General features: G+C 41.5%; 1 protein-coding gene across 1 annotated transcript in view; it reads left to right on the forward strand.

Annotated features, from left to right (window-relative positions):
- LOC149455563 (cytochrome P450 2K1-like) overlaps positions 1–9742 on the forward strand; it is a 34566-nt gene extending 24824 nt beyond the window's left edge. The window contains exons 7-10 of the mRNA XM_089686013.1: positions 1878–2019; positions 4924–5108; positions 5329–5470; positions 7121–9742. Coding sequence (XP_089542139.1) covers positions 1878–2019; positions 4924–5108; positions 5329–5470; positions 7121–7302 — 651 coding nt within the window. The 3' untranslated portion in view covers positions 7303–9742. The remainder of the gene's footprint in view (positions 1–1877; positions 2020–4923; positions 5109–5328; positions 5471–7120) is intronic.
- Positions 9743–21772: the final 12030 nt, after the last annotated feature.

Genomic DNA, 21772 nt, shown 5'->3' on the forward strand with positions numbered 1-21772 from the left:
AATACAGCATATAAAACTGCTATACAAGCAATGTTGTAATGTAATCTTACTGAAAATTACCTTTCCATATCAATCTCCAGCGATGTAGTAAAATTCAAAGCAGTATGGAAACCTGGACGCCTTCTGTATGCCATTTGTGCACAGAACACCTCCAAAAATATCATGTGCTGCTTGTGTGATTGGCTTATCAATTTTCCCAGAAGATACAAGTCAGATTTTAGACATCCTCTGTAACAAAAATGCCCTTTCTGGTGAGATATTCTGTGAGGTTTAATTATCTCTGAAGGGAGAGTCTCTGCACCTTTTCCTATCAAAACACTGAGCGTGCACCAGCTGACTATAATGAACACAGACCCTCCCATCAGAATCAGTATCCAAAGGACATGGTCAAACAGCTAAATCTGCAGAGCAGAAACAGGTAGGAATCTGCAACAACATTTGTTAAAATCCTTGCAGTGTACACTGATCTCCCAGAGAGGATTGTTTTTTTTGTCAACAAAAGTGAAGTTACTCTTTAGGTTGGTCATCATGCAGTCTGTATTAGTCTTTGACTTGAAGTTGAAAATCATACTCTATACTCACTGCACTGAGAGTCTAGTGTTTTAGACTGTACACTGCTAGAGGGCGGCATGGGTGCACAAAATCACGTATATATATGTGATTTTGCATTTCCGGGTAGGGGGCACACCCTACCCACACCACCATTTGTGGCCACAGCTGTCAATCACTGGGTCCCAACCTGTGATTACTCGCCAGCACCCAGTGAATGTCGAGGATTTCCGACGGGGGGAGGGAGAGAGCTGTTCTCCTCCCTGTCAGATCATGCACACTGCTTTAAATAGCTGTGTACAGCACAGCCATGCAAAGCAGTGTGCTTACAGTGAAGCACACAGACATAGCCCCATAGTAAAACACACCCAGCACACAGTTAACTCTTTGATCACCCCACATGTTAACCCCTTCCTGCCCAGTGCCAGTGTTGGTGCTTTATATTAGCACTGATCATTGTATTGGTGTCACTGGGGATGTCAGTGGCACCAAGTCAGTTCTCCCCAGTGTCAGAATGTCCACCGCAGTCCTGCAATCCCACTATAAGTCCCTGATCGCCGCCATTACTAGTAAAAAGTAAAACAAAAATTCCAGTATATATACTGCCATTTGTAAATGCTATAACTAAACCAATTAATTTACACATATTGAGATTTTTTTTTCTACCAAAGACATTATTATTATTATTATTATACAGTATTTATATAGCGCCAAAGGGTATGCTCAGCGCTGTACAGTAGCAAGGGGGACAGAACATGAGACAAGACAGTAACAATACACTACATGAGGGGTTCGAGGGCCCTGCTCTTTCGAGCTTACAATCTAGGACATGTGGCAGAATACATTTTGTCCTAAATTTATGATGAAATTTTATTTATTTTTTTTTTTTACTGGACATGTTTAGTAGCAAAAAGTAAAAAATATTGTTGTTTTCTCAAAATTGTCGGTCTTTTTTTTTATAGTGCAAAAAATAAAAAACGCACAGGCGGTCAAATACCACCAAAAGAAATCTCAATACTTTGGGGAAAAAAAGGATGTGAATTTAATTTGGGTGCTGCATGACTGCGCAATTGCCAGTTAAAGTAATGCAGCGCCGTAATGCAAAAAATGGCCTGGTCAGGAAGGGGGGTAAATCCTCTGGAGGTCAAGTGGTTAAAGGACATGGTGCTAAGGCCTTGACACAAGATCATAACAAAGCAGACTGAAAATTGACCATTTTAGCACCATTGTATCAACATGAACATACTACAGAACAGTATTTCACCATCAAGTATCTGGTTTCCAAGGCAAATATTCTCTGCTATCTGTGTTAAAACTGTCATTTGCAGGAGGATGGGAGCCCTCATTCATTCTTCCATAATGAAAATCTAACAAGACTGGTAAGAAATTTATTTGTTGCGGGAATGGAGACCACATCAACTACGCTGCGCTGGGGTATGCTGCTAATGATGAAATACCCAGAGATACAAGGTATTATACATCCTAAAGCAAATACATACAGTCATTTGCCAATAATGCACAAACAAGTTTGCTTTATCTGAGGCACAATAGGTAGGCTTTACTCACCTTTCCTGTCCTCTTCCAACTGCTCTGCCACTAGTGTCCTGTACAAAGAAAGCATCAGTGCTGTCACACAGGGGTAGGGCTCCCACAAGTCTTTGATGATGGGATCCAACTATACTAATGTACACTATGTAATTTATAATTGAATCAGATTATTAGACATACTTGGTAAGCCTACAGCGTGCTCTGCACTGCTGCATGGCTGCATTTCACTCGGCTTTCAAAATCTGTTAACCTCCCTGGCGGTATGATTATTTCAGATTTTTGGTGCTGAAAGCGGTACCATTTTTTTGCATGGAAATATGTATTTTTTTTATTGTAGGCTGTAATTTTTAGGAAAAACTCACTGAAATCTGTCCGAACAAGAGTCTAGTAAATATCCCGGGTATGATAAAATTTGAAACACAAAATCATAAATTATAATTTAATAAATAATCATAAAAATAATATAAAAATAATAAAAAATTTAATTCAATAATATAATCAAACCAAAAACACTGAAATGTGAAATATAGCGCCAAGTTCGCACATCGCTGAGCTCAGTCGCAAAATCGTTTTCAGTGTCTGATGACGAATTTCCCCCCCGAATCATTATCACTCAATTCTGCAAGTGGTTCTGATTTACTATTGCTGTTCTCTAGCTGATCTAAACCGCTTTTGACCTAAAGGGACACTTTTTGGACGCCATGGACATTTCTCAGTTTCCAGGCAGAAAGAACAGACAAAATGCAGGCAGGGCGCAGGACAAAGCACTAGGGACAATATGTATGTGAAATTGGTTGAGACAGCAATGTTTTACTATGTAGAATGTAAAAAAAAAAAATGACATTTTTTAAAATTTTTAAATTTCCCGCCGCCAGCGGCGGCGGCGTCCGTACGTCCCGACGTCACAGGGACAGGACACAGAAGCCGGATGCCGGCATCGGCCAGAGGAGATGGCCGGGGACGCTGCAGGGGACACATCGTGGGAGCGCAGGGTAAGGTAAGTGAAGAACACGTGCCGGAGCAGCGCCGCAGGGTAAGCCCGAGTGTAGCTTGGGGTTACCGCTTTTGGTACTGAAATGTTACCCCGAGCTACACTCGGAAATACCGCCAGGGAGGTTAAAGGATATACAAGGGCAAAATCCAAACTTAGGCCCCATGTACACAGGACACCTCTGAATGATGGAAACTGACTGCTGGAAATGTAGGTTAAAAAACATCTGTTTAGCTGCATTTGCATAACGCGTTTATGTGCGTCTATGTGCGTTTGCGTTTAGAAGCGTTTTTTAAAGATAAGCACCCGAGAACCTCCCAAATGCCCAGAACGCACTGAAAAGTGGTAAATTATTAACTATTTCAGACTTCAGAGAAATACAGAGAGCAGGAGCAGAAGCAGAGACAGCAGTATGTGTTGAGATTAGCTTAGGTGTGAGTTGCTCATTAACATTTCTTTTGTTTCCAAGGGTGGGAAAGGTGTCTGGTGGAGTGAGTCATTAAGGTCACCTGGCAGGGGGTTTTCATGAGGAATTTGAGGTGTGAATGGGCATTAACATATCTTTTTTTTCCAAGGGTGGGAGAGGTCTGAGGTGTGAATTGGTCATTACAATGTGTGACAAGCTTGGTAGGAACATCCTGTGTTCAGTGTTTTGTCCATCTGAGTACCTTGAAAATGCTTTGCATGCATTTTTCATGATGCAAAAAGGCTCTGGACAGCATTGGGAACTGAAAGAGTTAAAAAAACTTTTCAAACGCAAACGCTTATAAACACGTTTAGCCGCATTTACAAGCATTTTGCATTTGAAACACTGATAAAATCGACTGCTGAATGCAAGTTTTCTGTGTTAAAAAAAACGACTGTAAACTCAAATGCCTCTAAATGGCTGTAAATGAAGATGTGTACATGAACATATAGGAATACATTAGGGTGAGTTCAGGAGCTGCTGAAAAGTACGCTGAACAGCTCCTAAACGTGAGTTTATCAGCTGCAGTGTACATGAGTCCTTAAACATGAAAATTTCCCCATGCTCATCTTTTTAGAAATGTTGAAAGTACAGAAAAATGTCTTTAACTGCCAGAAATCCAGTGTGATTCTAACTTTCTGCTTGAGGTGACAACACATTGTCTCTGGTGCACTGAAATCCAAATCAATATGGGACCTTTGAGTTCCCTGCCTCTGCTGGTCTCATTGCAGTAATTGTGAATAGCAAGGGTTAGGAGTGTGTTATGAACTAGTGCAGGGGTTAGGAGTATGTTATCTGCAGCGGTATATTATGCAGATAGGGCATGGGTCAGAATTATGTTATGTACAGAATGCAAGAGTGTGGCGGGTGTTCTGTTGTCCACAAAGCTGAATTATTGAAGGACTTACAAAACAGCTTGAGATAACCTTGCAAAGTATTCTATGGGTATTTTTCATTATGCAAATATATATAGAAAACATCAATGGGTGAATTCTAGTTGTTTAATTACCGTTAGATAGTGTGAGTTCATGGCTGTGCCTGTACATCCACTGCTTCCTAAAAGACATCAATGGGACTGCCTGCATGGAACACCTGAGCATCCCATGCGGGTAGTCCCGTTGACATCTTCTCATGGGTGTACACTATAGTAAGTCTGTGTGAATGAGACCTTACAAAAATCTAGGTATTATAATTTCAAGAGACCATGGGATAGTGAGGAAGCCCCAGTTAAACATTTGAGATAACACAAGTATAATCTGTTCAAGACGAGCACAGGTTTTTTATCATAACATTTGGTGACCAAAGTAAGAGGAACAGAAAGAAAGAAATATATTATTTTAATCCCTTTACTTTTCCTTATTACCTCTAGAAAAGGTGCAACAAGAGATCTCCAAAGTTGTTGGGTTGGCACAACTCACCTACAGCCATCGGGTGCAGATGCCTTATACGAATGCTGTCATACATGAGATCCAGAGGTTTGCTGACATTGTGCCCCTCAATGTGCCTCATGAAACAACTAGAGATGTCACTTTTAGGGGATATTTTATCCCAAAGGTATCTATTTTCTATCTTGTAAAACTCTATTATGAGCTACGAATACATAGCACTAAATAGAAAAAGCTTTTTTTGATTGAGTTGAGATGTAAACAGTTCTCTCATTATAAATTACGGAACAGTTTTTACTTAGACCAGGTTTTTTTTTTAAATAAACTATAATAGTAAGTACTTTCCATAGTATAATTTTTATCTAAAAGTTATTTTCTATTTATTATAGGAAACCTATATAATCCCTTTATTATCATCTGTATTGCGGGACAAGACACAGTTTGAAAAGCCTGATGAGTTCTACCCAAATCATTTTTTAGACTCCCGTGGGAATTTTATAAAAAAAGATGCCTTTATGCCATTCTCTGCAGGTTTGTATTCATCTCTTCTTCATCATCATAACTTGCCTCATCATAGCTGGAAATAGCTATTACCAATAGAAGTCAATCAGATCTTCATACACAAATCGTGTAAGTGAAGTCAAGGAGTATATTTAAAGCATGTCACTTGCCCATTAGGAGTGTCACAGCTTTCCTGATGCTATCAGGTAGGTAATTGACATCCATATTTCTGTGAATTAATATGATCCTAGAATCGATCATTCAATGCAACTAAACAAATTGAATAAATTAAATAAAAATAAATAATAATTAAATGATCGTTTTCAATGAATCAAATACATTTCTAACTGATATGCAAAGTAATGAATATTACCATGTTTGTTGCATTGTTCGATATTCTATTTAATGAGGAATTGTTTGTTTGCCATCACTCATTCACTCATTCCAAAATCAATCATAAATTGCATTACGGTTAAAACCTCCCCACTATTTAATACTCTCCCATCTCTAAACACTTACTGACTCCTGTCATTATTCTAGCGCTGTTTCAGCTGCAATGCCGCTTCTCAAACTTCCTGGTCTCACAAGAAAAACCGAGGGCAGCCATAGGCTCCTGCTGCTGTCAGTCAAACTCCTGTGAGTTGTGCGTGTCCATAGACACACACAGTGCTTACCAGAAATGCTGTGTTCATCCATAGACTCACACATCCCAGATCAGAAGCCTGCAAATACCAGCCATGCTGTGTACATCCATAGACACACACAGCCTAGATCAGGAGCAAGCATATACCAGCCATGTTGTGTTCATCCATAGACACATACATCCCAGCTCAGGAGCAAGCACGTATGGATGTACGCATGTATGGATACCTCTATAACACTTGGCTTGCTAAAGAGACACCTGGAGGAAGGAGGAGTTGACAACACTGGAGGGGGACTGCCAAAGAGGAGGTATGGGGTTGTTCTGTGCAATTTTGTTGCACAGAGCAGGTAAGTATAACATATTTTTAGTTTAAAAAAAATAATCTTTAGCATCACTTTAAGCTGATATTTATGGGTTGAAGCTTTCACAGGGCTTTTCCTTCTCCTTCCTGGTGAGCCAAACAGAGCAGCAGAAAAAGGATGACATTTAAATGAATACACTGCTTTACCCTGCTATGGCAAAGCACAGGTTCACTTTAAGTCCTAATAATAATTGTTACCAGTATACATATATCTTAATCTTGCCTGATATAATCTGCATAGTTTTCAGAGAGGACCATTGAACTAGGTAAAATCATACTGTATAAACCTTTGAAAAGCCACTTAAAAACCCTGCAAATCCTGATAAATAAAGCTTTATTGGATTATTAAAAACTAAAAGTAAAGTTAGTTATACAGTATTAGCAATTTTAGATCATTGATACAATGAACATGTTGTATAGGGTTCCTCTCGTATAACATGCTCCTAAAAGCTAACAATGGACAAATAATGACCTGTGTTGGCTTGGCTTTCTGATAAACTGCTAAAGAGTATTTGATTCAAAATATTTTATTAGGTTTTAGAAATAAAAACAGAAACAAAATTAGAAGAACACAGTAACGCAGAGAAAATAAGTAGAGAGATACTTTAAGCAGTTATCACATTGACTCTATTCCTCACTTATGTAACACTCTCTGTCTCTCTCTTTCTCCTTTCAGGACGTAGAGCCTGCGCTGGAGAAAATTTGGCTAAAATGGAGCTTTTCATTTTCTTTGCCGGTTTGCTGCAGAAGTTCACTTTTTGTTTTCCTCCTGGAGTCAGTGATTTCGATTTAATTCCAGATGTTGGATTTACCAATATGCCAAAACAACACAGCATCTGTGCTTATCCCCGGTTTTAAACTAAATGTAGAAAGCTTTAAAGAATAAGGATTGTTGATATAGAATTCTGCACACTTCTTTAAACTTGCATTTCTCTAGAAATAGTAACTGTCATTTTGCACGCCTTGATTATTTTAATATTGGGATCTCCCTACCATGATTCCCAACTCTGGGAACTTTTGCTCACTCAAAAGTTTTGAGCACCCACCTTTTGTAGTCCAGCACCACCAGTCACATATTCCATCATAATAAAATCCAATGGGCAGAGTGGGAGTCCCTCATAATGGGCGCAGCAGGTGTGCAGACCCAGGAACTCAGTGCAGAGGTTTAGGCAGAAGATTCTCTGAGAGATATAAAGAAACTGTCATTTGATTTAACTCTTCAGTATTTTCATGTATACTGGTGAAGAATTTCTAGGGAACCAAACATTCACCGGCAACTTTATTAGGTACACCTGTTCAATTTCTTGGTAACACTGGTCTGAGTATTTCAAAAACTGCTGATCTACTGAGATTTTCCCTCACAACCATCACTAGGGTTTACAGAGAATGGTCCAAAAAAGAGAAAATATCCAGTGAGCGTCAGTTGTGTGGATGAAAATGCCTTGTTGATGTCAGAGGAGAATAGGCAGACTGGTTCAAGATGACAGAAAGGCAGCAGTAACTCAAATAACCTCTTGTTACAACTAAGGTATGAAGAATACCATCTCTGAATGCACAACACTTCTAACCTTGAGGCAAATGGGCTACAGCAGCAGAAGACCACACTCCTGTCAGCTAAGAACAGGAAACAGAGGCTGCAATTCACATAGGCTCACCAAGACTGAAAAAATGTTGCCTGGTCTGATAAGTGTCAATTTCCATAGAGATGGTTGTGTGTGAAAATTCCAGTAGATTAGCAGTTTTTGAAATACTCAGACCAGACCGTCTGGCACCAACAACCATGCCACGGTCAAATTCACCTAAATCCCATTTTTTCCCCATTCTGATGTGCGGTTTGAACTTCAGAAAATTGTTTTCACCATGTCTAGATGCCTAAATGCATTGAGTTGCTGCCATGTTATTGGCTGATTAGCAATTTGTGTTACCAAGCAATTGAACAGGTGTACCTAATAACGTGGCCAGTGAGTGCATATATGCAGGGCATCTTTTGTCAGAGAATAGTTACAAGTACTTGCACCCCCTTCCCTGGGTCACCCTTGTTTCTACCCCTCCCCGCCTCCCAGTACCCCTCTTGTAGAGAATATGGAAACAAGTATAATTTTGTGGTGATATTCTGTATTTGTCAAAGGCACCCTGGAATAAAGGATCTAGAGTTTTCCAATTATTGTTTAATGCCTTTTCAGATTTTAAGGCTCTAGGTAAATTAATGTTCCAGATTGGATCAAGTCTACTTTAATAGTTATTTTCATTTAGCATTGTGCACGTGGTATTGTGATTGAGTGCAAAGGGCAATGTTTCATTTATCCATTTTGTCTAAGACTGGGCACTTTAAGTTTGAACCTATTAATAGAAGAACATAGTACAGTCAGACAAAATATTATAGCAAGACAAAAAAATAATGTCAGTTAAAAAGATGTCACATAACGAATGACGGCCTGGAGATCATGTCTGTGTAATTGGTGGCCACGAGGCCCCAAGAAGATTCTATGCTAGTGTCACCACTGGAGCAGACCTACATTCCAACCTCTTGTTTTGTAGCTGATGTGCACTAGAAAAAGTTCTGTGTCATGCTTCTGGTGGCTGTCCTAGCCACTTCTAGTCAACGAGCTGTAGAAGCAGGAGCAAATAAGTGTTATCTATCCAGGGGGCTAGGAGAGTCCCATAAGGGGGATCCCCTCTTGTATCCACAAGACCCCTTTAAGTGCAGCCACTAGAACTTTAAGAACATCAGGACAGTATTTGCAAGGTTCCCACTTATTGGAGTCTCATAATCTCCTTTACCCAGGTGTTGCTACAGCATTGGGATATAATGGAAGCAAAGCAAGGACACAATTCTAAAATACGGTTGCACACCTAATACCACAATCCTAATGAAATATTTGTAAATATTGTCTTATTGGATGCACCTGATGATTCCAAAGTTCCACAAAAAATGGGCAGTGTGGTCTCATGACCCTAGAAGTCGCACTCTTTCTTAAACTTCCCACACATGATTTCAGTCAATATCTGTTAGACAAGTCATTATTCCAAGATGGTGTCCTGCCCTGTAGTGGGGGACATCTCAAGCCATTGCTGTTCTTTCAATTAAGTGCCTTTATGAATGTATCTTTTGCTCTAGAGGTATTGGGGGCTATGGTTATCCCTGGCCCTCTTTCCTCTTCTTTGTATGATATACTTAAATGTCCTCAATGTATTGGAAACTCCTATGCAACTAGTTGGTAGAGGAATGTTCCTCACCTCTGTCTTTAAAATATCATGTAAACCTGAAAAATCTTAATAAAACTAAGTGAAAAACAAATATTGTCTTATTGGCATTGGTTTATTCTCATTCTACAAAACAAGTGTCATGTTCGTGAAACACAACTTCACTGAAAAAAAGGCTCCAAACCAATCTGTCCACCTAACTTAATAACTGCTCTCTGGAAGTCTCCTTCAGTGTATTCATCTCCAAATATCCTCTATTCTGGCTGCACCTGTGCAGTAACTATCTATATACTTGTATGGAGCTGTGACCCTACACTAGAGAAGCTAGGGGCATGAAGCCATTTACAACTATGTAAGGTTACCACACGTGCATAGCTAGTGGTGAAGATTTTTGGTCACATGACTTGAACACTAAAAGAGGCCACTGCTTCCAAAGAGATAAGTAAACATCTGGGTTGGGGGGAGGGGGGTGTAGGTCTGATTAAATCAGGAGGATAGGGAGAGTTGTCTTTCTTAAGTGAAGTTGACCTTTAATCAATGTTAATTCAGTTTATATAACATATACTATATTTATGAATAAATCTGCTTGTATAGTCCAACCCACCCTTGGATTATGCTATGTATCATCTCTCCTCTGGAAGATGCGGCCTCTCACAAGGTGAAGTGCACATTAACTTTCCTTGCCATTACTATAAACCTCAATGGGATATGGATGTTCTGCGTTGCAGGATGGTATGTATTGTCAGCATATGAATATATGTTCTTAGATGGTATATCCAGGTATAATTTATGTACTAGTGCTAGTCCCTCTTTGTTGTGCCTCCTTGTTGATCCATCTGGACAGCCTTTGTACTTAACTGGCAGACTATTTTGAAAATGGTGACTTTTAATACTCCAGCATGCTTAGTAAATTTCATAGAATTCATATGTATATCAAGAAGCAGAACTTGATTCAAGAAACATGTAGAGTTAATGGCTAGTCCCACCCTCAGCTGATTTGCTACATATGTTAGTCTTTACCATTTGATGTACATTACATTTTCTGTATGAACATATGGTTCTCCATGCTGGGAGTTCAACAAACCCTCGGGAAGAGTTCTAGCTTTTTGATGCTATATCTCAACGTGCTATATTTTTATTTTTACATCTTAATCACGTATGAATGCTGCTACTAGGCTCATACACCTTACCAACCGATCAGCGATCTCTTCACTGGCTTCCATTAACCCAACGCAAAAAATACTAACCACAGCTTACAAAGCCAGCCACAACACTGCCCCTAGCTACATTGCCAACCTCAACCGCAGATATCTCCCAAATCGCCCACTCCGCTCCTCCCAAGATATCTTCCTCTCCAGCTCCCTCGTCACCTCCTCCCACGCTCGCCTCCAGGACTTCTCCAGAGCCTCCCCCATCCTCTGGAACTCCCTACCACATTATGTCCTGTCAGCCCCCACCCTGTATTCCTTTAGGCGATCTTTGAAAACTCACTTATTCAGGGAAGCCTACCCCACCTCCACCTAAGAACTGTACTTGAATCACCTCCACCAGATCAACCCCCGCAGCTATCACCTTTTGTATCACCTCCCCCTTCCTTTGGATTGTAAGCTCCATGAGCAGAGCCCTCATATTCCTCCTGTACTGAAATGTATTGTAATTGTACCTTCTCCCTTATATTGTAAAGCGCTGCACAAACTGTTGGCGCTGTATAAATCCTGTATAATAATAATAATGTATAAATCTATAAAATAATTTGATTTTATATACTTTTGCATGTGTGCCATAAAAGTCTATCTGGTTTATTTTTTGTTTATTTTTCAGTGTTCCAACTGATCATAGTAGCAGTATGCTTCTGCTGCTTGACCTTGGCATAAACATTGTAAATAGCATTCAACCAAGCTGACCAGCTTAAGCTCAGTTTATTCGTAGTAATAATAATAATAATAATAATTTAACAAGACTCTTCACTCAGAAAGTGTTTGACAAGGGTGAAAACTTTCTGATCTTTTAGCATAAGTCTAAAACCCAAAAGTTTTGCTGTGCTGAAATGGCCTAAAAATGTTCATCTCTTCTGATCTCCCAGACCATAGAGATGATTAAAGACATCAGAATCCGGGCTTCCCAATCGCATGGTAGAGCCCAGATAGGTACCATCGGGCAGCAGGAGAAGGGGGACAACACCTCCCATTGCCTGTAAAAGTGATGCAGCGGCTAATCAGCCACTCCGATCACTTTTAAAGATGTAGGGAATTTCCGGCTGATAATGTTAATAACAAGGGTATGGCTGACAGCTGCAGCCATGGCCCCTGTATAACACTTGAACCCAATCACGTGTATATACTGTATATGTGATTGTGTGGCAAGTGGTTAAAAATACTTTCCACCTTTAAAAACTTAAATAAAGCCTGACATTTGACTATTCATTTAACAAAAATATACCCATAAGGTTAGATATGAATTTAAGGTATTTTATTCATGAGATTTACCTGTAAAAGCCTCCCTTACATAAGCACCCAAAAACCCTGAGACTGGTGCTGGGCACCGCTATCTTGGATGTGATATTAGCAGCCTCAGCAGACTTAGAACTGGCCTAAAGAGTCACATTCTATAGTACTCTCTTTTTTATATAGGGAGCATTTTAAGTATGTAAAATACTTTTTTTTTTCATAATGTGGTTTTTATTGGTATTTTCACCATACAAATACAACGATGAAAAGAAAATAAGGGGTGTCAGAGTACATGGAGGTAAGCTCATCAGAATACAAGAATATATTGTGCAACATAATCCATGATGTGACATGAAACAATATACCATTCCCAGAAATCAGAGCCAGGGAGAAGAAATATCAGGCCAGTTTAGGGAACCAAAAAATAAATAAAAAAACAAACAACCGCTCTCTGAGTTCACAGTAAACTTCTGCAAGACAAGTGCAGATTAATTCCCTTCCTGCTTCATAGCCCTTTACTGCTGGTTCTAAATACAACCTGATACATGAGTCCAACCTTTGAGTGTTAACCATAATCCATTTAAAGGATCCTGGAATACACCTAAGCAAGAAGAAACAAATCCACTTATAAACCATTTAATTGACCAAGAAGAAGAAAAAAGAGAAGAAAGAGCAAGGAAGAAAAGTAAAGCACATTCACATGTGGTGGAAATTCTGTCTGGCATAAGGGATATGCAAATTATATTAATATTCAATGTGAGTAGGAGAACATCAGAGTATATTTAGGATATTGAAGGCATTATTACACTATGAGGTTTTTGAAGTTTTGGGTATTTTCCACATCCATCCTGGTGTAGAAGAGGAGGAATATCCTTGGAAGGATACACAAATGGGAGAACATATTGGGTAGGAATTGACAACAGTGACGTAGAAAAGGCTCTTTTTAAGATGTTGGAGGGAAAGAGTATATAGTAAATGACTACATAAGTGGATTACTCAGAAAGTTTTTTTCACTTATTTTAATGTGAGCACTTACTCTGGAATTCATAAAGACTGGCTCAGATGGAAATAATGGAAGTGTCTCAGAAGCAGTGAGAAAGTAGCACAGAATGCACCAAAATAATGTACCTGTTTATACCAGGTACTTGATTTTAGCGCAATGCTTTTCTGTTTGTTTCACATCTCTTCGCAGTAAAACTGGCGCTTTACTCTTATCACACTTTAGTATAAGTGCAATGTAATTTGACGGTCACTACGGCCCTATAAAAAAAATTATATATATATACAGTGGGGCAAAAAAGTATTTAGTCAGCCACCAATTGTGCAAGTTCTCCCACTTAAAAAGATGAGAGAGGCCTGTAATTGGCATCATAGGTAGACCTCAACTATGAGAGAAAAAATGAGAAAAAAATCCAGACAATCACATTGGCTGATTTGAAAAGAATTTATTTGCAAATTATGGTGGAAAATAAGTATTTGGTCACCTACCAACAAGCAAGATTTCTGGCTCTCACAGACCTGTACCTTCTTCTTTAAGAGGCTCCTCTGTCCTGCACTCATTACCTGTATCAATGGCACCTGTTTGAACTTGTTATCAGTATAAAAGACACCTGTCCACAACCTCAAACAGTCACACTCCAAACTCCACTATGGTGAAGACCAAAGAGCTGTCGAAGGACAGCAGAAACAAAATTATAGACCTGCACCAGGCTGGGAAGACTGAATCTGCAATAGGCAAGCAGCTTGGTGTGAACAAATCAACTGTGGGAGCAATAATTAGAAAATGGAAGACATACAAGACCACTGATAATAACTTTACAAATAGAACTATTATGTGCTTTAGTCCACATCATTTTTCATATAGCTATAGGCAGTTCCTTTTGGAGGACCTCCACCCATTTCCTCATATGTGTGTAGTGCTACCCCCGCAAGGATCCACTTTCCCCTAGTTTTCATCCCGCAGCCAAGTTCACAGCATTTCCTATAGCCAGGTGCACACAACTTCCTCTAGGGGGTTGTACAGTTGTGGCCAAAATTATTCAACCCCCACTGAAATTGAGTGTTTTGGCCAGTTTGACATTGCTTTTGATCATTCAGTCATCTTGCTTACATTTACATTAAAGAGGCACTTGTAGGTCAGACAAATATAACATAACAGTTATAATGAAATAACCACAAATGTCTTTTCTGTGCTCACAGCATTATCAGTTTTATTCAACCCCCAAGTGACATTCAATCTTAGTACTTAGTACAGCATCCTTTTACAGTTATAACAGCTTTTAAACGTGAAGCATAGCTTGACACAAGTGTCTTGCAGCGATCTACGGGTATCTTCGCCCATTCTTCATGGGCAAAGGCCTCCAGTTCAGTCACATTCTTAGGCTTGCGCACTGCAACTGCTTTCTTTAAGTCCCACCAGAGGTTCTCAATCGGATTTAAGTCTGGTGACTGCGATGGCCACTCCAAAATGTTCCAGCCTTTCCTCTGCAACCATGCTCTAGTGGACTTGGAGGTATGCTTGGGATCATTGTCCTGTTGAAAGGTCCAACGTCTCCCAAGCCTCAGGTGTGTGACGGACTGCATCACGTTTCCATCCAATATCTCCTGGTACTGAAGAGAATTCATGGTACCTTGCACACGCTGAAGCTTCCCTGTACCTGCAGAAGCAAAACAGCCCCAAAGCATGATTGACCCTCCACCATGCTTCACAGTAGGCAAGGTGTTCTTTTCATCATAGGCCTTGTTCTTCCTCCTCCAAACATAGCGTTGATCCATGGGCCCAAACAGTTCTAATTTTGTTTCATCAGTCCACAGAACACTATCCCACAACTTTTGTGGTTTGTCCACATGGCTTTTGGCATACTGCAGTCGACTCTTCTTATTCTTTGGAGACAGCAAGGGGGTACGCCTGGGAGTTCTGGCACGGAGGCCTTCATTACGCAGTGTGCGTCTTATTGTCTGGGCTGAAACTTCTGTACCCACATCTGACAAATCTTTTCTCAGTTCCTCAGCAGTCACACGGGGACTTCTCTCCACTCTACGCTTCAGGTAGCGCACAGCAGTCGAAGTCAGCATCTTCTTTCTGCCACGACCAGGTAGCGTTTCAACAGTGCCCTTTGCCTTGAATTTGCGAATGATGCTTCCTAAGGTGTCTCTTGGTATGTTTAACATCTTTGCAATCTTCTTATAGCCATTGCCCTTCCTGTGAAGAGAAATCACCTCTTCTCTTGTCTTCCTGGACCATTCTCTTGCCTTCACCATGTTTGTAACCACACCAGTAAATGTCTAGAAGGAGCTGAGTATCACAGTCATTTTAAAGCTGCCTAATTGGTGCTTATTATGCTTGATTGCTGCTCGGTGACATCCACAGGTGTTTTCAATACCTGATGGAAAGCACCTGTATGAACCTCTGTTCTTCAGAGTGGTAGTCTTTAAGGGGTTGAATAATTGTGGCAATGAAGAAACCACATAAGAACCATTTACTACTGTATTACATAAACAATTGATGTCATTTTAGTTGCATTTGGGTAGTTACAACGTCCTTGTAGGATTTGATTCTGAATACAATTCCAAATGTACACTATAGTCCCTAAACCCCTTTACAGCATTGGGGGTTGAATAATTTTGGCCACAACTGTAGGTTTTTTTGTTGTTTTATTTTGTTTTTGGAACTGAGATAGGGAAAGGATATAATGGGATACTCCGAATATAACTATGCACACTTAAGGGCAGCTATCTCTAAACAGATCTGTGTAGCAGACTGTACAAAAATGGAGCAAAGTCCCTTTGTAGCTATGCAGACTTAATATACAGTTGCTCTTCTGGACACCAGCCGGCGCCCCTCCTAGCTTACACCCAGCATCTGACTATGTAGGTCCCAAGGGGGTTAATCAGCACAAGTCCCAGCGTCCATGTAGAACAGTCTGTATTCACAAGGCACTTGACACAGGTCACCTTTCTCCATGACACCAGAGAGGATCTGTAGACATCTGTAGACATCCCCCTCATTCAGCTCTTAGAAGCACCCTGTGTTTCAGCATTTTCAGCATTCTAGCCCTCAGGTTACTCACCCAAGGCTTCCCAGCAGCTTGAGCCAGGGAATACAGCCGTCTCCCCCTGGCTGAAACTCCCTGTTCACTGAATATAAATACTAGCAACCTACCTAGGAGAGTGCTACATGTGGATGCTTAGGAAATAGATCCTTTGAAATGATTGCTATTGTTTGATGAATTTGTGAGATAAGACTTTTTTTTGCAAGAGCCTCCACTACAGACACATTCGAATGGAGTAAGCTTACTAAAAGTAAGTTAAAGAACTTGCTGATATATTTGAAGTTAGCTGTAAAAAACATTAGGGAGCTTGCACCAATCTTGTAGAGTGCAGAGGAAAGAATTCCTCTAGTCAAAGGATCCAATTGATCAAACCTCAAAAGAGACTGAGTGGGCTAGAGTTTGATTATGTGTACAGTAAGGCTATTGGGTATGATAAGAGCGTAGACTGTAGAAGACAATTTCATTATCCAGTTTGAAAACGACAGGTGCCTTTTTTAAGTCTGTCAACACCAAAAGGTCAAGATTTCACCAAGTATGAAGGGGCCTAGCTGGTGATGTCACATGTATGCCGAGATCAGTGTCTCGTCATTTGTATTGCTGTGCACTCTTGTCGCTTTTGTAAGTACCGGTCTATTTTAATAAAAAGTTAGTTTTAAAGTATAACACTATTGCGGCTCCTTTTGCACCTGTTTGGAAGGACGCTAAAAGGTTGATGCTGTGAACAAAGTGTTCACTCCTTACCTGCTATATCGTGGCCATTGGAGGTCAGATGGCTGATAACAACATTGATTCACAGCATACATACAATACATATAAGTGCATATTGATCTCTGTGTAGAGATCAATTGATCTGGTAAGAGGGTGAATGTTTGTGTTGGAGGAATCACTGGGAAACACCTGTATGCTGGTGGCTTTTTCATGAGTCATCTGGATGTATATATGCACTGAGAACTTGTGCATTGAGTACTTTTTTGGCTTTTATATAACCTATTTATATTCTGGATTAATTGGTTCACGTTACACTGAGTTTATTTATGTTTGCATATGCAAAAGAGGTAATTTATTGATAGTTTATATGCTGAGCATTTGTGCACTTGATGAATAATTCTGATAGCACAACTATATATAAAATATACTGTATATATATTTATATATATCAGTGTAGTATACAATTTTTAAATGTATGACAATAAAAACTGGGGAGATTGCAGTGTGTGCAGCATGGAGTCAGTGCAGTGCATTATGTGGCTCAGGGAGGGGAGGCAGGATCATGAGACCAGTGGGGGGGATGATCCCTGTGCTCTCCTTCCCTCCCTTCCTGGCTGCTAAGTGTAATATCACACCCAGCGCTCCTCTACCGGGTTCACCCCACAGCCCCTCCCCAGCCCAACTCGGCTCCCAAGGATGGTGATCATCCCCAGGTGTGCTTTTCCCCCCAGCAGCACCAGTGTCTCCTTCTCCCCGTCCTCCCTTTCCTCTCCAGGAAAGAATCCTGGGGATGTGAGGAACAATGGAGCTCCGCCAGGATCTGCCCTTCCTCTTCAGTGCTCAGGATCGTCCCCCCCTCCCCCCGAGATGTAGCACTGAGGATGAGGAAGGACCAGGAGCTGCTCCATGCTGTCAATGCTGAGGACCTGGGCATGGTGCTGAATCTTCTGCAGAGATTCCAAGGTGGGCAAAGCCAGTGAATACCCACACTGATCTACCACAGCCGAGCTACCTACTGTTAGGGACCAACCGGCGGTAACCTCTAGCGCCCCACAGACCAGAGTTCCCCAGGGCGCGGAATCTAAGCTCCGACCTTCTTGTTCACCAGAGCCCCTGATGGTGGGGATGGACTTGGAGCAGGACGAAACCAGGTTGCGGCCCCTGGGTACAACCAGCTGTGGTAGAGGTACCTGCCAGTGGTACGTAGCAGGTGAGAGCCTGATGTGAAGAGGTGGAAGGAAGCAAAGTCAGCCAAGCCAGGTCAGTAACAGTGGAGGCATAACAGTACAAAATCAGCAGGCAAAGGGATAAACGGGTCACAAGCTGGGTTCGGTAACAGGATGTCAAAACGTATAGGAGCAGACAGAAGAATGGTCGGACGAGCCAGAGATCAGAGCAAAAGACGGTCAACAGAATCAGGGTCAGGCAGGGTCGGCAACAAAGCAATCTCACAGGATACAACAGGAACAGCAGGAAAGACCATAAGGCAATTTGGACATTGCACTGGCCAGCTTAAATAGCCCGCCTGGATCCGACAGGCGGGTCTGGGTCCTAGTGCCTGACCGTTGCTGTCATTGGTGACAGGCGTGCCTGGGTCCTAGTGCGCGCCTGCTTGTAGGTCTTGTCGGAATCCTACGCATTTGCAGATTTGTGTGTCTAGGTAAACCGCGCGTGCGCAGACCCGCGGGCCGTGGCGAACCTCGGGATTCCTGACACCTACCTACTGTAATGATGATGGGTTTAATGGGATCAGTCAGTGGATAGTGAGATTATAGCGGGAGGTGGGATCAGGACAGGCTGCGGACAGATTGACCATTCGGGCACTGCCCAAGGGTCTAGGGCCAGTAGGGGCCTCATTCCCAGCATCCCGCAGAACCAAGCTGAAGTCCCAGAGCCCAGTGCCAGAACAATTTTTGGCACTTGACTCGGGTAATTCACCTCCCACTTCAGGGATTACTCTGCGGGGATTTCCCTGGGGTGGCATTACTTTGCTGGGAGTACACTGGGGGTGACTTACACAGAGAAATACACTGGGTGGATTTACACTGGGTGGGGATTACATGGGGGGAGTAAACTGATGGATTTACGTTGCCGGTAGAGGAGATTTGAGGAGTGGATAGAGATTTATGCTGGGGGGGGCAATTTGTGCTGATATGATGAATTTAGGTTACGGGGGAAGGATTTGTGCTGGGAGGAAGATACATTTTTCTGGGGGATATTAGGGGAAAGGAGGATTTCTGTTGGGATAATATTTGAAGGGGAAGAGAATTTGTATTAGAAAGGGGATTTGGAGTGGTTGTGGGGCAGATTTGTGTTGGGAGGGGAAATTGAGGGGCAGAGGATTTGTGCTGGGAGGGATGAGAGTTTACATTAGTGCTGGATTTTTTTTTGTTTGGAGGGAAAGGAGTGGGAACTTTTGCTGAAAGGGTTAAGTGAGTAGAAGTATTGCTTGAGGGGAGATTTTTGTACTCTCCTGCCCCCTACACTGTGTGTTACACAACCCTCACTCCTGCACACCTTTTGTTGTGTGGTCCCAACATCTATCGTGCATTACATACTCCTGACCCTGCTCTTCTTGTGTTATGTATTCCTAAACCTGATACTGACTGTACCTACTTGTACTCGTGAAATTACTGCCAATACCTGAAACCGATACTTTGTGGTGCGATTTGCGTTGATGGACTCAAATTGCACCTCAAAGAATAGCTCCTGTGTGAACCTAGGCTTGTCACAGCCTGAGTTCACACAGGAGCGGAATGTCACTGTTAGGAGAGGAGAGAAAGCACTGGGGATTTGAGATCCCTGCCGCTTCTTTCTTCTCCTTGCAGTGATGACAGTTCGGGCTAGACGGCATCTGATTGGTCAGCAGCTGACCAATCAGATGCCGTCTAGCCTGAACTGTCATCGCTGAAAGAAGAGGAGACAAAGCAGGGGGGATTTCAAATCCCCACCACTTTCTCTCTTCTCCTAACAGTGACACTCAGGTTTCCTGCACCGTTCCTGTGTGAACTTGGGCTGTGAAAATATCATTACTCGTACTTGTACTCGCCGATAATAAAACGGTATTGGTGCATCCCTAATCCCTAGTCCCTGACTATTTTAATGAAGTTCTTATTTATGGTAGGCTCAAATAAAGTGTTAGCTCTCAATGTTCAGTGTGAATAAAATTATACATAATGGAAGAGTCTTCTTTTTTGTATTGTGCTGAGGTTTATATGTGTCTGTGGGACTCTTGCTTGTGGAACAGCAATCAAAGCACATTATATAGGTACAGGTAAGCCTGGGTTTTAATCCAATATTTCTTCAGCACCAAGAGTTTAATATTTTTGAAAATTTCTTATAAATGGCTCAGGTATTTGGCTTCATGAAACTCAGTAAGGTCACCACTACTCTATCTAAGTGCCCTTTTGACTTCAAAATTTCCTCTTCAAAAGTCAGGCTGCCCACTTTAAATTTCCTGGCTAGAGGTGGTGAAAAGGACCCTGTCACATCAGGTCCTCTCTGACAGGAAGCGACCAAGGATGTTCTGCTTAAAGGGAAAGGAGTTGTGAAAACCACACCCTTTTGGGCCAAAATTGAGTGATCAAAATTAACATTGTCTCTTTCTGTAGAAATTTGTTCAGAGCTCTGGGAATCAGGTGGACCGGGGGGAAGGTGTAATACTTCCTGAAATTCCAGGGATTCTAAAGAGCACTGACCGCCAGGACTGGATCTCGTGGATTTAGCGAATAGAACAGATCCACTTTTGCATTCCTGGCTGATGCAAAAAGATCTATTCCCCAATACTCTGAAATCTCTGCAAACTCTTCTGGGCGCAGCTCCCATTCTTCCTGTGACAATTCTTGGCAACTGAGGAAATCTGCCACTTGGTTGTGATCCCCTTTTAGATGATCCATCGACAGGGATAAAAGATTCTTCTCTGCAGATCTGGTCTGAAATTTTGATTAAGGATGGACTCCTCATGCCCCCTTCTTTGTTTAGATATGCGACTGTTTTCGAGTTGTCGGACAGGATCATGAGGTGATGTCCCCTCACCTGATCGTGAAAATAGGAAATGGCTCTTGCTACCACCATAAGCTCTCTTCAATTTAAAGATGCCTGGGCTTCTCCTGGGGTCCATTTTCCATGGACTGGCAGCCCTTCTAGAATGGGCTTTCCAACCCCACCTGCTTGCATCTGTTCTCGGATTCAGAGAAATTGGAAATTACCAGAGCAACTCTTGACTTAAATGTGTGTGGTCTCTCCACCACCATAATGCCCTCTGCACATTGGCAGACATACCTTCCTGTCCAAGTCCTCCTGCCCCTGTATTTACAACAGAAAGGCTTGCAAGAGCCTTAGATGCAGTCTGGCCCACTGGACAGCCAGAATTGTTCTCCTGATTAGATTATGGACCATCTCCTCTGGAAGCACTGTCCTCTGGTCTACTGACCTGAGGTAGTATCCTAGAAACAGGATATTCTGGGTGTGACAGATATTTGACCTGTCCAAATTGAGAATTCAGCTATGTCCCCTTAATAAACAATATCAGCTTTATGTTTGTTAAACTCTTGTAAGGCCAACTTCCATTTGTGATTTTAGTTTAGAAATGTTATATTTAAGCTTAATGGTCTCATCATAATGATAACTTATGGTGAGATGGTCAATGTCCCTGCCTGACTTCCCAGGTAAAGCTCCAGAGTAAAATTGTTCCACAGGGAGAAACCACATTGCTAATCTAGGAGGTAATATAATTTTGAAAGCCTGTGAAAAGGAAAAGGGGCACATGAGGTTAATGCAAGGGAGAGTGCTAAAGAATCAAGGAACAATAATTAATAACAACCAAGCGCAAAAGAAACATTAAGACCCTGAGAAATATTAAACAAAATATTGGCTTGCCTTGAGCACTCTTGGGACTTTTGGGTCCAGTATGACCAA

This window comes from Staurois parvus, unplaced genomic scaffold (assembly GCF_062004578.1).
Source record: "Staurois parvus isolate SC_StPar_1 unplaced genomic scaffold, SC_StPar_1.0 ptg000390l, whole genome shotgun sequence".
Lineage (NCBI taxonomy): Eukaryota > Metazoa > Chordata > Amphibia > Anura > Ranidae > Staurois > Staurois parvus.